The 15,645-nt window shown below is 41.1% G+C and overlaps 1 protein-coding gene across 1 annotated transcript; it reads left to right on the forward strand.

Moving 5' to 3' along the window:
- Window positions 1-4,395: 4,395 nt before the first annotated feature.
- On the forward strand, window positions 4,396-11,036 carry LOC112227007 (G-protein coupled receptor 55). The gene is made up of 3 exons (XM_024391782.2): window positions 4,396-4,740; window positions 6,225-6,957; window positions 10,122-11,036. The coding sequence occupies exons 2-3, from the start codon at window positions 6,232-6,234 to the stop codon at window positions 10,335-10,337; spliced, it is 942 nt and encodes a 313-aa protein (XP_024247550.1). The 5' UTR covers window positions 4,396-4,740; window positions 6,225-6,231; the 3' UTR covers window positions 10,338-11,036.
- The last annotated feature ends 4,609 nt before the right edge of the window (window positions 11,037-15,645 follow it).

The following is a 15,645-nucleotide window of genomic DNA, read 5'->3' on the forward strand; positions in this document are numbered from 1 at the left end:
TATTAAAAAAACTGTCTCCAAGTGCTTGATACCATTCCAGTGATTCAATTCCAGGTATTATTATGAGCCCCCCCCACTGTAATTCATCTCTTTTGAAAACAAAATGTATGTCTAATGATCTGTAGTTTACAGTTGTGTGTCCAAGTGTTTTGTCGAGCATTGTGATTTGTTGTTGTAGAAGTCTTTTTTTTTCTGACGGTTATGTTGTGGGTTAGAGTATCCTGTCTCAGATTTAGTTTGTCTTGTGGATGAAAGGGTGTGATGAGTGTGTCTTTGTGAAGATTGTTCCACCATGTTCATTATGTTGCAGTAATACTGAGTGCCTTAAAAGGCAAGTGTTATTGACAAGAGAATGAAATCATTTACCAAATGCAGGCTACCATACAAAATGCCAGATTTATTTCCCCAATGCCCACAATGTGTTACTGTTTATTGGCAAATAGGTGTTAAAAAGGAACGTTTGCCTATTTACAGGTGACCTATATTGACCCAAAAATCTAATATTTTAAGATGAACATGCTTCAATAAATAATCGTAGATGGGCTAATTAGTTTGTTTAACCTGCAAATCACATTTTAACCTCTGGTCTAAAAAGACAATGACAACTGTTGTGAGTGTGTTTGTGTGTGAGTGCATGTGTGTGATACTTTTTGATGCGTTATGTCACGGTATGACCATTTTCTGTATTCCTCTGTGGCCTTTTACCAAACGACTAACTAAGGCTGGGATTCATTAACTGCCATAGAAATGTTTATGAGGTGTCTTTATTTACACTATTCATCCTGTGCCCACACTTCATCCCGTGCCCACACTTCATCCCGTGCCCACACTTCATCCCGTGCCCACACTTCATCCCGTGCCCACACCCACAATTCTGAAAAGTGAAAGCAGTCCTAAGGAGGATTGCCCTGGTGTAGTTGCAGGTTTTATACAGTACCCAAGACCAGTCTGGGTTAATTTGACGATGGAAAAAGAGCTACTGCATAAATACTGCAATGTTTGGTTTAACTGAGCCCTAATGCTTTTGTGAAACAAATATCCTTTCATGTAATAATATCACTGGTTTGAACGGTCTGGTTAAAAAAATAAAAGATTAAACAAATCCCTTTGTACAGCCAAATAGTAGTTATTAGTTTGTCTTGACATTGACTTAAAATGTATATGGGTACAGTATTTTTTATATGTAAGGTCGGGAATAGAAAATGAAAGTACAAACCGGTAGTTTCATTACACTGAATTAAACTGATATATCTGATATTGGACTGATGCAATACACACTGAAGAGTGGGAGTGAGTCATTCACATGTGCTCAATGCTGGATATGCTAGCTAGACAACATACAGTAGGTGTTCAGTTTGTCTCTCAGCAAAACGGAACAACGAGTCATTGCAACACACAATTCAAGTACTGTACATCCCATCGTGGTTCTAGATTAGAACTAGAGCTGGTTCTGTGGGTTCTGGTTTGAACCAGACCCCTGTCATCCGGGTTGTGTTCAACAGGCACCAACAAAAGTTGAAGTGTCAAAACAACATTGCATTAGGGGCTGTAAGCTCATATCTATTTAGCAGATTCTGACTGGCAATCAGATTGAGGACTATGGCCATTCATACTGTACTCAATACCAGTGTGACTGTTAATGTGCATATATTCTACACTTTTTCTGCTACTGTATGGTTCATTTCCTAGTCGTTTTCTCACTTCCCCCATGTCAGGTTGTTACCACTGCTGCTCTACATACTGTATGGTTGGAAACTTAACGTAATATTTTCAACTTATAATACTGTTGTTATACTGTAATAATAACCAGCAATACACACAGTTAAAAGTCATCAGTGGGCCTCCCGGGTGGCGCAGTGGTTAAGGGCTGCAGTGCCAGTTGTGCCACCAGAGACCCTGGGTTCGCGCCCCGGCTCTGTCGTAACCGGCCGCGACCGGGAGGTCCGTGGGGCGACGCACAATTGGCCTAGCGTTGTCCGGGTTAGGGAGGGTTTGGCCGGTAGGGAAATCCTTGTCTCATCGCGCACCAGCGACTCCTATGGCGGGCCGGGCATGTTGCGCGCTAACCAAGGTTGCCAGGTGCACGGTGTTTCCTCCGACACATTGGTGTGGCTGGCTTCCGGGTTGGATGGCGCTGTGTTAAGAAGCAGTGCGGCTTGGTTGGGTTGTGTATCGGAGGACGCATGACTTTCAAACTTCGTCTTTCGCGAGCCCGTACGGGAGTTGTAGCGATGAGACAAGATAGTAGCTACTAAAACAATTGGATACCACGAAATTGGGGAGAAAAATTTAAAAAATAAATAAATAAATAAAAGTAATCAGTGATTGGACCATCTCTAAGTAATCAGAGTATCAAAGTCAATGACACATTTTCTAAACACTGCTTTACCCATGTATGTTCTGGCTCTACCCATTGGTTTCTGAGACCAATCAGAACGGTTAAATGTGTTTGCTTTCTAGAAATCTATGGTTGGTTTGTGGCCTTTCTCGCTTTCCCTTTCTGTCTGTTCGTGGCTGTCACTCTCCTGCCAGATCATGATAGCACTAAACAAAGTCTTAACATATGGATCAACCTTCAGATGTGTTGGGATTAATGCAGAAGACACACTTCGGTTGAATGCATTTGTGCAACTGACTAGGTATCCCTTTTCCCTTTCATGACCCATAATCACTGTGAGAGACATCAAAACTGAAAGAAATCAAATTTGCCAGCTAGTTTGCCAAGGGTGGTGTGCGCAAAGTTGCCAAGAGCCTTACTTACAGTCCATTGCACTCATTTGGAAAAAATTGGTACTTCCTATGTTTTTCTCTTTTTGACTGGTGACACATCCATTTCTAACTTGAAGGCTGACAGTGATTGTGCAGCTAGTAACTATTCTTGGCTTCAAAACATTCACTTCAGTTTTTCACATAGCCAGAACTACCCAGCATTAGCTAAAAGCTGACACAAGTAAACATTGAGTAAATTGTAAATGTAAAGCTAACTAGCTGCTAGACACGGGAAAGTGTATAGTTGCTCATCTTCGTTCTACATATCAAAGTTTATTTACATTCATACATTTTTTACTCAAAATTTCTTTGTTGTTGCAAACAACAATTACTTTTCCCAGTGTTGTGTGTGTGATGTTGGTGGTCCTGCTGCACAGTGCTTTTTCTCTCACTAACACACTACTTGTAACAACCAAGAGTGAGAAGGAACCCGTCTTGGGGCAGGGGAAGTGACTCACGTTCCAGCAGAAGAGGCCTTTTCAAAATAAAAGTCCTTCAACACATCTGGTGACACATTTTTCTAAAAAGTCTTGCAATGTTTTATGTTATTTTTATTGGGGGACCATTTTACCTGCTTCTAACATAGGAGGGGGGCATGTCCCCACTGTCCCTCCTGGCTCCTATGCCCTTGGTTACAGTAACCAGGATTAAAGCTGTAGATTCACTTTTCTAGTTCATAGTTTGTGGGGGGGGTTGCAAGAGATGCATTGGCAAAATAGAAAAACACAATTAGTTACTTACACACATCCCATAAAATAAATCAAATGACATTGTAAAATTATTAAAAGGAAAGCTAGTGACAGCTGTATAGTGTATGTACATCAATGACATTGCAAGACGTTTGGACCTCTTGGTGAAAAGCGTACCTCACTGTTGAACTCATCTCAATTGTTCAAAGGGATGTGGCTGTCTAACCCCAATTATTTCTGGCTATGTTGCTGCTGTGCTGACAGACATTGGGCTCTATTCAATCAGAACCGCTTTAGTCGGCATAGGTATGGCGGTTGTTTTGGTGGTGTCTGAACTGTGTTTGAGCTGTCAAATCCACAAGTGGCTCCTGGCATTATACCCAAAGTGGACATTCCCACTGGTTGCATGGAGTCGCATTAAGAGAAATCCCATGCAACCTTGTTTACAAGTTAGAACACTGGAATTTGAGATCTACACCTCGATTAGGTTGATAGAAATCCTCATTATTTAGTTGAATGATTTAGAATTTGAGCGGCATTATTTCTATATAGGGTTAGTATCATTTTCTCGTGTTGACCTAAATGTAAGTGGGACGGGTGTGGCTTCGTGACAATGTTCAAGAGAGTAGCTGCTTGTGGCCTCCCGAGTGGCGCAGCGGTCTAAGGCTCTGCATCACAGTACTAGATGCGTCACTACAGACCCGGGTTTGATCCCAGGCTGTGTCACAGCCGTCGTGACTGGGAGACTCATGAGGTGTGACACAATTGGGCCAGCGTTGTCCGGGTTAGGGGAGGGTTTGGCTGGCCAGGATGTCCTCTCCTTGTAGCGGGCCGGGTGCATGCCCGCTGACTTCGGTTGCCAGTTGTACGGTGTTTCCTCTGACACATTGGTGCGGCTGAACATTGTGTCAAGAAGCAGTGCAGCTGCTCACTAATTTGACAGCTCTAATGCGGTTGACGATTGATCTGATTGAATCTAGGCCTTTGACGTTTTAAATCTGTATATAATATGTTATATGTGGTAGAAGAATGACACTATGTTCTCAAACAATTGTGATTGTTCTGATTTGTGTTTGTATCTCTAAGTTATGTCCCAGACATAACCTTTTGTCTGCAGCTGTAACCTGGTGTAGAGAGCACCAATTCAGACTACTGGAGTTCTCTCACATAGGAAGTGGTCGTGAAAAAAAACAAAGGTACTGAAAGCAGAAGTGTTAAACTAATTTGTCTGGCACAGATAGACAGACTGACAGACACACACCAGCAGACTGGCATCTATAAGGTAAGGTTTCACTTACTGTATATACTGTATGGTGGTGGGAAAAGTACCCAATTTTCATACTTGAGTAAAAGTAAACATACCTTAATAGAAAATGACAAGTAAAAGTCACCCAGTAAAATACTACTTGAGTAAAAATCACCCAGTAAAATACTACTTGAGTAAAAGTCTAAAAGTATTTGGTTTTAAATATACATAAGTATCCAAAGTAAATGTAATTGCTAAAATATACTTAAGTATCAAAAGTAAAAGTATAAATAATTTAAAAATTCCTTATATTAAGCAAACCAGATGGCACAATTTTAAATTTGTTATTTTTGTACAGATAGACATTATTTACATACAAAGCATTTGTGTTTAGTGAGTCTGCTCGATCAGAGGCAGTAGGGATGACTTGGGATGTTCTCTTGATGCATGAATTAGAAGATTTTCCTGTCCTGCTATGTAGTAGCATGAAAATGTATGTAGTAAAAAAGTACATTGTTTTCTTTAGAAATGAAGGAAAGTAAAAGTAGTCAAAAATATAAATAGTAAAGTACAGATAATCGCAAAACTATTATTTTTATCTAATTACTTCACACCAATGATGGTGTTACATCATTACAACATAAAACACACTCAGAGAAGAGTGATTATTCAAATCAAACCAATATAATAGGTTATCTACAACAACATAATAAACATAATCCGAAGTCATCTTAAACTTAGAAAAAGACTAACTAATAAAATTGTATAGGTTGTTATTTTACCAGGTTACTTAATTTAGTTCTACAGTATTTGATGAGACCCAGACACAAAAATATTTTGGTTCGGAATAGTATTTGGCCATACGGCATGCAGACTGGTAGTGAAGTGGTTAAAGTGATGCTCCGGAACTTTAGTAACATTTCAGCCAGTAGTTTTGAAAGTGGTGCTCACGAGCTAAAACGGGTCACCCAATTGTGTACTACATCATTCATTGCGCATGATATGTGTTGCGTCCCACAAAAAAATACAACAAATATATTAATTTATTTGTGCAATTCGTACGATATGTTAGAAATCCAATTTGTACATATTGTTACACATTTGTTGTGCTTAAGACCCCGGACTGCATCTTTAAGGGTTCTCACATTAAATCTGGCAGGCACTGCTTTCATCTGTGAGGAGGGTACAGCTACTGTAGACTACCCACACAACTGAGAAAAGGAGGTTTTGCATATTGGCACGTGTGAGTGTGTGCGTGCGTATGCATGCGTGCATGTGGGTGTTTCAATCTCAGTGCCAGTAAAATGATATATGGGGTATATGGGGACAAGTAATTATCAAAGTAGTGGAAAAATTATTGTGAGAAAAAAAGACAAATCAAAAAGGTAGATAGTATGGCCATCATTTTTATCCTACATTTTGTGAGACTCATTCATAATCAAAACACCATTCCTTTTAGAAAATGAAATGACAAAGTCTATTTCAATTGGCTTACCCAACGTCTCCCATTTACTCCTCAGCGGCACCATGAAAACCAACTGCTCCTTCACCGAGGTAGACCGCCTCATGAAATCACTGGAACTTGCCATCTATGTGCCCATCTTCGTGTGCGGCCTTGTCCTCAACATCCTGGCCCTGGTTGTCTTCTGCTTCCTCCTCCGCAAGTGGACAGAGTCCACCATCTACATGACCAACCTGGCCCTCCTGGACCTCCTTCTCCTCCTCCTGCTCCCTTTTAAGATGCACGCCACCATCCATCGCTGGGAGGCCCACCACCGCTTCCTCTGCTCCTTCCTGGAGAGCCTGTACTTTGTGGGCATGTACGGCAGCATCTACACCATTGCTTGCATAGCCATGGACCGCTGGGTGGCCATACGCCACCCCTTCCGCGCCAAGCAGCTCCGCTCCCGCCGGGCCGCTCTGGGGATCTGCATCCTGGTCTGGGTGGTGGTGCTGGGGGGCACCTCACCCATCTACTCGTTCCGCACGGCGGGAAATGGGTCCTTCCACTGCTTCCACGGCTTCTCAGAGAAGGGCTGGCGCCCAGATGTGATCAGCTGCCTCTTGGGCTTTGGGTTTGTGGGGCCTGCCCTGGTGCTGGTGGTGTGTTCGGCACAGAGCATCCGGACGCTGAGGCAGTCCGGCAAAGAGAGCCATAAGAACAGAGCCTGTGTGAGGATCATCTACAGCAGTCTCTGTGCCTTCCTGGTCCCCTTCACGCCTAGCCACCTGGGCATCCTGCTGCAGTTCCTGGTGAGTTAATTACTAACAGGCCCGGCTCCAGGATGACATGCCTGAGTGGGCATTTTAAATTCATAGGGGGGAACAACTAGTATTGCTTTATAGCCCTAATACCACAAGGTAGATTGGTCCTACGACTGTTCACATGTATCTGAAATGTAGCCATACACATCAACAACCATCTCTTTGTATAATAGCACAAGAAAGATATATGCCCCACTACAACATGTGTATCTGAAATGCAGCCAAGCTCCAGTAGGCCTAGACTACACATAACTTGCGCCTAAAAACACACACAGATCAGCTCAACAGGTTGAGCACCACTAACTTATCAAAGATTCTTACAGGCTTCATAACTTAAACTTCAATTATTACAACTATAGGCTACATTTCTGTCGAATTTGTGACAGTACGCTACGCAATGAGCGTAACCAAGCTGCTACTTCTCTAGAGAGTTTCAGAAAAGCTAACTAAATAAAACAAAGTGCATATTCTATAGTCATAGCTGATGTGAAATGTCTTACATGACAGTAGCTCATTTGAATCTGCCGTGAATAAGAGTAAATGCCATTCCGAAAGCAACACACAAACACATACGCTATAGCAAATCAAATCAAATGTTATTGGTTGCATACACATATTTAGCAGATGTTATTGCAGTGGTAGCGAAATGCTTGTGTTCCTAGCTCCAACAGTGCAGTATTATCTAACAATACACATTCATCTAAAAAGTAAAATAATGGAATTGAGAAATATTATCACTTAACAATTGAACATCCCTGGTCATCTCTACTGCCTCTGATCGAGCAGACTCACTAAACACAAATGCTTTGTATGTAAATAATGTCTATCTGTACAAAAATAACCAATTTAAAATTGTGCCATCTGGTTTGCTTAATATAAGGAATTTTTAATTATTTATACTTTTACTTTTGATACTTAAGTATATTTTAGCAATTACATTTACTTTTGATACATGTGTATATTTAAAACCAAATACTTTTAGACTTTTACTGAAGTAGTATTTTACTGGGTTACTTTTACTTGAGTAATTTTCTATTAAGGTATCTTTACTTTTACTCAAGTATAACAATTGGGTACTTATTCAACCACTGATAAAGTGAACAGTGTTTCATGTCTATGTACATAGGGCAGCAGGTGCAGGGTTGAAAAAACGTGTGGTAGCCGGATAGCAACAGTGAGTAAGTTCAGGGCAGGGTACTGGCTGGAGGCCAGCTAGTGATGCCTATTTAACAGTCTGATAGAAGCTCCATGCAAGACAAATTTTCTGATATATTGCAATTTTTCACTGGTTCAGTCTGAAACTTTGCACATACACTGCAACATCTAAATTGCGCCTAAACTGCAAAATTATATTATGGCCTTTCTCTTGCATTTCAAAGATGAAAAAAAATATATATATATATATATACGCATGTTTTTGGTTTGTAATATCTTTAACCAGATCTAATGTGTTATATTCTCCTACATTAATTTCACATTTCAAAGTGTTTCCTTTCAAATAGTATCAAGAATATGCATATCCTTGCTTCAGGTTCTGAGCTACAGGCAGTTAGATTTGGGTATGTCATTTTAGGTGAAAAATGAAAAAAAGGGTTTGATCCTTAAGATTAAGAGAAGCCCCAAAAAGACTGGTAGCCCAAAGTGCGCTAATTGAAACAGCACACACTGTGATTAAGAGAAGCCCCAGAAAGACTGGTAGCCCAAGATGCGCTCATAAAAACAGCACTCACTGTGAGCATCGATTCAGGACCATGGACAAAAGGCTACCGCCAGTCAGCGTGATGAAACGATAAGGGGCTGAGATTCTATCCATGAATTCGGATAGTCAAGCTAGCACGCAGGCTAGGTAATTTAGGTATCAGCAGCAGTTTTTCCCAAATTTGGTCCCACCCTGTTCACGTCCCTCAACCATGCTCACATCGCCCAATGGTCCCCTCGCCCACTTTGCTTCCTTCATTGAAAATGCTTCCGTTGTTTCCTCACCCCCAACGTGATATGTCGATCTCTTGTGTAACGTTAGATTCACTGCCAATTTCAACGTCACCTCAGAGCACAATCAATAGGCTACATTGGTCATTGCCTGTATTCTTGTCATAAGAAGGAATTCCCCTCGACCATGCCCACAAATTGTGGAAAACAAACATTCTTTCCCATTGGACCCATTGTAAAAGAGCTAACTTCGTTGTAACATGTATGTTATACAAAAATATCTAAAACGTCAGAAAAGCTGCTGTGTTGTTCAATGTACATGTGGCCAGGTCCAAATCCCAACCTACGGTTCACAAGGATCACATGTAGGCAAATAGAACCAGGGAGAAAAGCCCTGTGGCTTCAGGCTATTTGCAGCTATGTGTGTGAAATAGTATAGTCCGTTTGTAACTCCACTCACTGCTTGTAGCTGTATAGTCCATTTGATTGTGTTGTTGGTCTTGGCTATCTTCATATTCCGGTCAGCAGCCAGCTAGCACTCACTCACGTGGCTGTTAGCACCGTCATGAAAAGGGGCATGAGGGAAGCCCTACAATTTTACATTTTTCTAAGTAATGAGAACACGCGGGATGAGGCAATGTTGAAAAGTAATCTTTAGACATGGTTATACCTGCCTAAAACAAGCAGAAAACACGAAGTTTGCATTTGAAAAAGCTGAAGTTTGAGTGGCCATGCCAGAACCTAGAGGTGAACCTGATCAAACATCTCTGAGGAGACCTGAAAATAGCTGTGCAGCGACACTCCCCATCCAACCTGACAGAGCTTGAGAGGATCTGCACAGAAGAATGGAAGAAACCCCCCCAAATACAGGTGTGCCAAGCCTGTAGTGTCAAACCCAAGAATACTCGAGGCTGTAATCACTGCCAAAGATGCTCCAACAAAGTACTGAGTAAAGGGTCTGAATACTATGTAAATGGGATGTTTTTATATTTAGAAAATTAGCAACATTTTCTTAACCTGTTTTTGCTTTGTCATTATGGGGTATTATGTGTAGATTGATGAGGGGAAAAAACAATTGAATCCCTTTTAGTATAAGGCACTGTAAAAACGTCCTTGCGGTTATCTTATGTGCATTAATATGTCTGGGACAACTTTTTTTCCCCTGGCCATGTGACTTGACCAGGAAAAACTCTAAGCCTTACAGGAATACTATCTCCTCCCAGGTACGCCAAGACGTGATCCAGGACTGCATGGCCAAGACGAATATCAGCCTGTTCCTGCAGGTGGCCATGAGTCTGGCCAACATCACGTGTTGTCTGGATGCTCTGTGTTACTACTTCATCACCAGGGAAGTGAGGACCTCCAAGCAGACCTTTACCTTCAGGAGGTCCAGGTCTAGCAGCCAGAGAAGAGCCACCACCAGCATCTCAGAGCTCTGACAAGACCCGTGGAGGGACAAACACTGAGCCAAACTGGTTTAAATTATGTTTCAACCAGTTTTGCCCACTGGGAAATTACTGTGTGTGTGAAATCTTACTAGCTGTGTGAAAAATTCTGCCACTGTTTGAGGACAAGGGACGTTGAGTAGGAAATAGGAGTATTTATTATTGAAAACCTATGCATTTTGGCCCAATTTTTCCTTTTGACCTTCTGCAGCCTTACCTCAGACAAGAGTTAACCCTAGGAGACCAGGTGTTTTAATATATTTAACTTTCACTATATTTCATTGCTTCGCTTAAGTAAAAAGTTTTAAACTTCTCTGACTACCACAAAATACTTTTAAAGAGCTGAAGCAATTCAAACAACATTTTCTTGGAAATGTTCCATTTGATTACAATTGTTTGTGCCTTGTGCAATGCCATGTATATGTGTACTGTATGTTCTGAGAAGGGACTCATGAGACTTTGTCATCAGACGAGTGATGTGGGCTAAGACAGCACACCCCTAGTTTCAACTGACGGCATACGGAGAAAACCTCATTTGTCTGTGCGCATGCTGAATGTCTCTGTGGTTATGATAAAACACATGTACACAAACTATGCCTTCAGAAAGTATTGCTCTCTCTGTACATCCAAGGGCCAGCCGTGCTGACCTGTTTTGAGCCAATTGCAATTGTGGCACCTGACCACACGACTGAACAGTAGTCCAGGTGTGACAAAACTAGTGCCTGTAGGACCTGCCTTGTTGATAGTGCTGTTAAGAATGTAGAAACTAGAGCCTGTAGGACCTGCCTTGTTGATAGTGCTGTTAAGAATGTAGAAACTAGAGCCTGTAGGACCTGCCTTGTTGATAGTGCTGTTAAGAATGTAGAAACTAGAGCCTGTAGGACCTGCCTTGTTGATAGTGCTGTTAAGAATGTAGAAACTAGAGCCTGTAGGACCTGCCTTGTTGATAGTGCTGTTAAGAAGGTAGAAACTAGAGCCTGTAGGACCTGCCTTGTTGATAGTGCTGTTAAGAAGGGAAAACAGTGGTTTATTATGGACAGTATGTAAGGGAATACCCCCCTGAAGTGGACAAAAATGGATGGGAAGTCATTGGCATCGGACAAACCATATACACATTGGCCAATACCACCCAATTCGGCGTTGATTCGTGCAAAGTGTATTGCAACTGCCATATGGCGATTGCCTATTGTAACACTTTAAAAATTCAACAGGTGGCGAATTCGCTCCACCATGGTTTTTCATATTGGGAAATGTCACCCAAGTCAACATCCAAAAGCAAAATTTTGAAAAAATGATTTTTTGTCAAAAACTTATCACCCCTTAAAAAGTGCTTTCTGGACCGTTTTTCGAAATTCTTTCGATTTTTTTGTCAATTACACATGTGTAAGAACTGTATGAATATACTTTTGTCCAATTTTATCATCATATTTTTTTTTTTTTTTTTTTTTACATGGGCATAAGTAATATGTTTTGTCCATTTTCAATATGATTTCATAGGAAGTCAAAAGTCAAAAGTCAAAAATGTCAAAATTTTGTAAAAACTTCACACACCCTTAAAAAGTGCTTTCTGGACCGTTTTTGTAATTTTGTGTCAATTACACACGTATAAGAACTGTATCAACATACTTTAGTTGTATTCTACCATATGAAATTTGACATGCTCAAAAATGCAAAATTGACTGGCCTGATGAACACAGGATGGCCGAGCAGTGATAGTTGTTCCTTTCCATCACTCGTTGTGTTGATTTCATCATGTCCATTTGGTGATGTCTTTTCACATACAATCATATTGCAAGTGCACGTGCATTTGCAATATGGTTCAATGGGCATTTACCATATGAAATTTGACATGCTCAAAAATCATGCAGAAATGCAAAATTGACTGGCCAGATGAACTCGGGATGGCCTGGCAGTGATAGTTGCTCCTTTCCATCGCTCGTTGTGTTGACTTCATCCTGTCCATTTTGTGATGTCTTTTCACATACAATCATATTGCAAGTGCACGTGCATTTGCAATATGGTTCAATGGGCATTTACCATATGAAATTTGACATGCTCAAAAATGCAAAATTGACTGGCCTGATGAACACAGGATGGCCGAGCAGTGATAGTTGTTCCTTTCCATCACTCGTTGTGTTGATTTCATCATGTCCATTTGGTGATGTTTTTTCACTATTGAATCATATTGCAAATGCAGGTGCATTGTTGTGCAACTGGTAACCCAAAAATAAAAATATTCCAAAATGCAAAGGGTCATTCTCATATTAATGCCCTGTTATAGGATGTAAATTACTGGCCCTCTGAACTCTGGGATGGCCTGAGTGATTTATGCACACTTTAAAATATCACATGGATACTGATTGTTGTGCAACTGGTGATTGAAAACGTGCAACTGGTAACTTTTCCAAAAAATGCAAACATGGTTTGCATGCATTTTCCGGTCATGCATTTTCCGGTCATGCTTTTAATGCCCGATATAGGAGTACCCTACTACGGCCCTCTTTCCATAGGGGCCGTCCTGAGTGATGTATGGACACTTTAACATGTTCTGATGGATACTCATTGCTGTGCACCTGTTGAGGTGATTGAACATGTGCAACTGGTAACCCAAAAATTTAAAATATGCTCCAAAATGCATTTAAGGGTCATTCTCATATTAATGCCCGCTATGGAAGCACCCTACTACGGCCCTCTTTCCGTGGGGGCCGTCATTTAGTGCTTTATGGACTGTTTAAAATATCACGATGGATACTGATTGTTGTGCAACTGGTGATTGAAAACGTGCAACTGGTAACCCAAAAATAAAATATGGACCTCCAGGCTTGTAGGCCCTTACTCACCACCCAGGTAACACTCCTCTATTTCCGGGGATGATTCCAGCATGGGACCCCCCACATCCACAACCTCGCACACCAGGTGAACCAGGGCACCCACACTTAAGCACCCTCCCTCGGGCTATAAACAGATAGCTGCGCTGTTAGGAACCGCGTGCACCTGGTGACCCAAAATAGAAGTTGTGCATCTGGGAACCCAAAATAAAGTGGGTGCACCTGGGAACCCAAAATAAAGTGGGTGCACCTGGGAACCCAAAAATTAAAATATGGTCCTAAATGCATTTAAGGGTCATTCTCAAATTAATGCCCGATATGGAAGCACCCTACTACGGCCCTCTCTCTGTCAGGGCCGTCCTGAGTGCTTTGTGGACTGTTTAAAATATTACGATGGATACTGATTGTTGTGCACCCGGTAACCCAAAAATTAAAATATGCTCCAAAATGCATTTACCGGTCATTCTGATATTAATGCCCGCTATGGGAACACAGGATGGCCGGGCAGTGATAGTTGTTCCTTTCCATCACTCGTTGTGTTGATTTCATCATGTCCATTTGGTGATGTCTTTTCACATACAATCATATTGCAAGTGCACGTGCATTTGCAATATGGTTCAATGGGCATTTACCATATGAAATTTGACATGCTCAAAAATGCAAAATTGACTGGCCTGATGAACACAGGATGGCCGAGCAGTGATAGTTGTTCCTTTCCATCACTCGTTGTGTTGATTTCATCATGTCCATTTGGTGATGTCTTTTCACATACAATCATATTGCAAGTGCACGTGCATTTGCAATATGGTTCAATGGGCATTTACCATATGAAATTTGACATGCTCAAAAATCATGCAGAAATGCAAAATTGACTGGCCAGATGAACTCGGGATGGCCTGGCAGTGATAGTTGCTCCTTTCCATCGCTCGTTGTGTTGACTTCATCCTGTCCATTTTGTGATGTCTTTTCACATACAATCATATTGCAAGTGCACGTGCATTTGCAATATGTTTCAATGGGCATTTACCATATGAAATTTGACATGCTCAAAAATGCAAAATTGACTGGCCTGATGAACACAGGATGGCCGAGCAGTGATAGTTGTTCCTTTCCATCACTCGTTGTGTTGATTTCATCATGTCCATTTGGTGGTGTTTTTTCACTATAGAATCATATTGCAAATGCACGTGCATTGTTGTGCAACTGGTAACCCAAAAATAAAAATATGGTTGTAAATGCATTTACCGGGACTCCTATTGTCCATGCCCGCTATGGGAGTACCCTTACGGCCCTCTATCCATGGGGGCCGTCCTGAGTGCTTTATGGACTGTTTAAAATAGGCACCTGGTAACCCAAAAATAAAAATATGGTTGTAAAATGCATTTACCGGTAATTCTGATATTAATGCCCGCTATGGGAACACAGGATGGCCGGGCAGTGATAGTTGTTCCTTTCCATCACTCGTTGTGTTGATTTCATCATGTCCATTTGGTGATGTTTTTTCACTATTGAATCATATTGCAAATGCAGGTGCATTGTTGTGCAACTGGTAACCCAAAAATAAAAATATGGTGATTTCATTATGTCCATTTGTTTATGTTTTCTTACTTTTGCAAAGTCATGTGCATTTGCAATATGGTTCAATGGGCAGGTACCATCACGAATTTGTCATGCTATAAAAATGCTGCAGGAATGTGAAATTGATTGCCCCGATGAACACAGGATGGCCGAGCAGTGATAGTTGTTCCTTTCCATCACTCGTTGTGTTGATTTCATCATGTCCATTTGGTGATGTCTTTTCACATACAATCATATTGCAAGTGCACGTGCATTTGCAATATGGTTCAATGGGCATTTACCATATGAAATTTGACATGCTCAAAAATCCTGCAGAAATGCAAAATTGACTGGCCAGATGAACTCGGGATGGCCTGGCAGTGATAGTTGCTCCTTTCCATCGCTCGTTGTGTTGACTTCATCCTGTCCATTTTGTGATGTCTTTTCACATACAATCATATTGCAAGTGCACGTGCATTTGCAATATGGTTCAATGGGCATTTACCATATGAAATTTGACATGCTCAAAAATGCAAAATTGACTGGCCTGATGAACACAGGATGGCCGAGCTGATAGTTGTTCCTTTCCATCACATTTCGTTGTGTTGATTTCATCATGTCCATTTGGTGATGTCTTTTCACATACAATCATATTGCAAGTGCACGTGCATTTGCAATATGGTTCAATGGGCATTTACCATATGAAATTTGACATGCTCAAAAATGCAAAATTGACTGGCCTGATGAACACAGGATGGCCGAGCAGTGATAGTTGTTCCTTTCCATCACTCGTTGTGTTGATTTCATCATGTCCATTTGGTGGTGTTTTTCACTATAGAATCATATTGCAAATGCACGTGCATTGTTGTGCAACTGGTAACCCAAAAATAAAAATATGGTTGTAAATGCATTTACCG

The sequence above is a fragment of the Oncorhynchus tshawytscha genome, linkage group LG28 (genome assembly GCF_018296145.1).
Source record: "Oncorhynchus tshawytscha isolate Ot180627B linkage group LG28, Otsh_v2.0, whole genome shotgun sequence".
In the NCBI taxonomy this organism is placed as follows: Eukaryota; Metazoa; Chordata; class Actinopteri; order Salmoniformes; family Salmonidae; genus Oncorhynchus; species Oncorhynchus tshawytscha.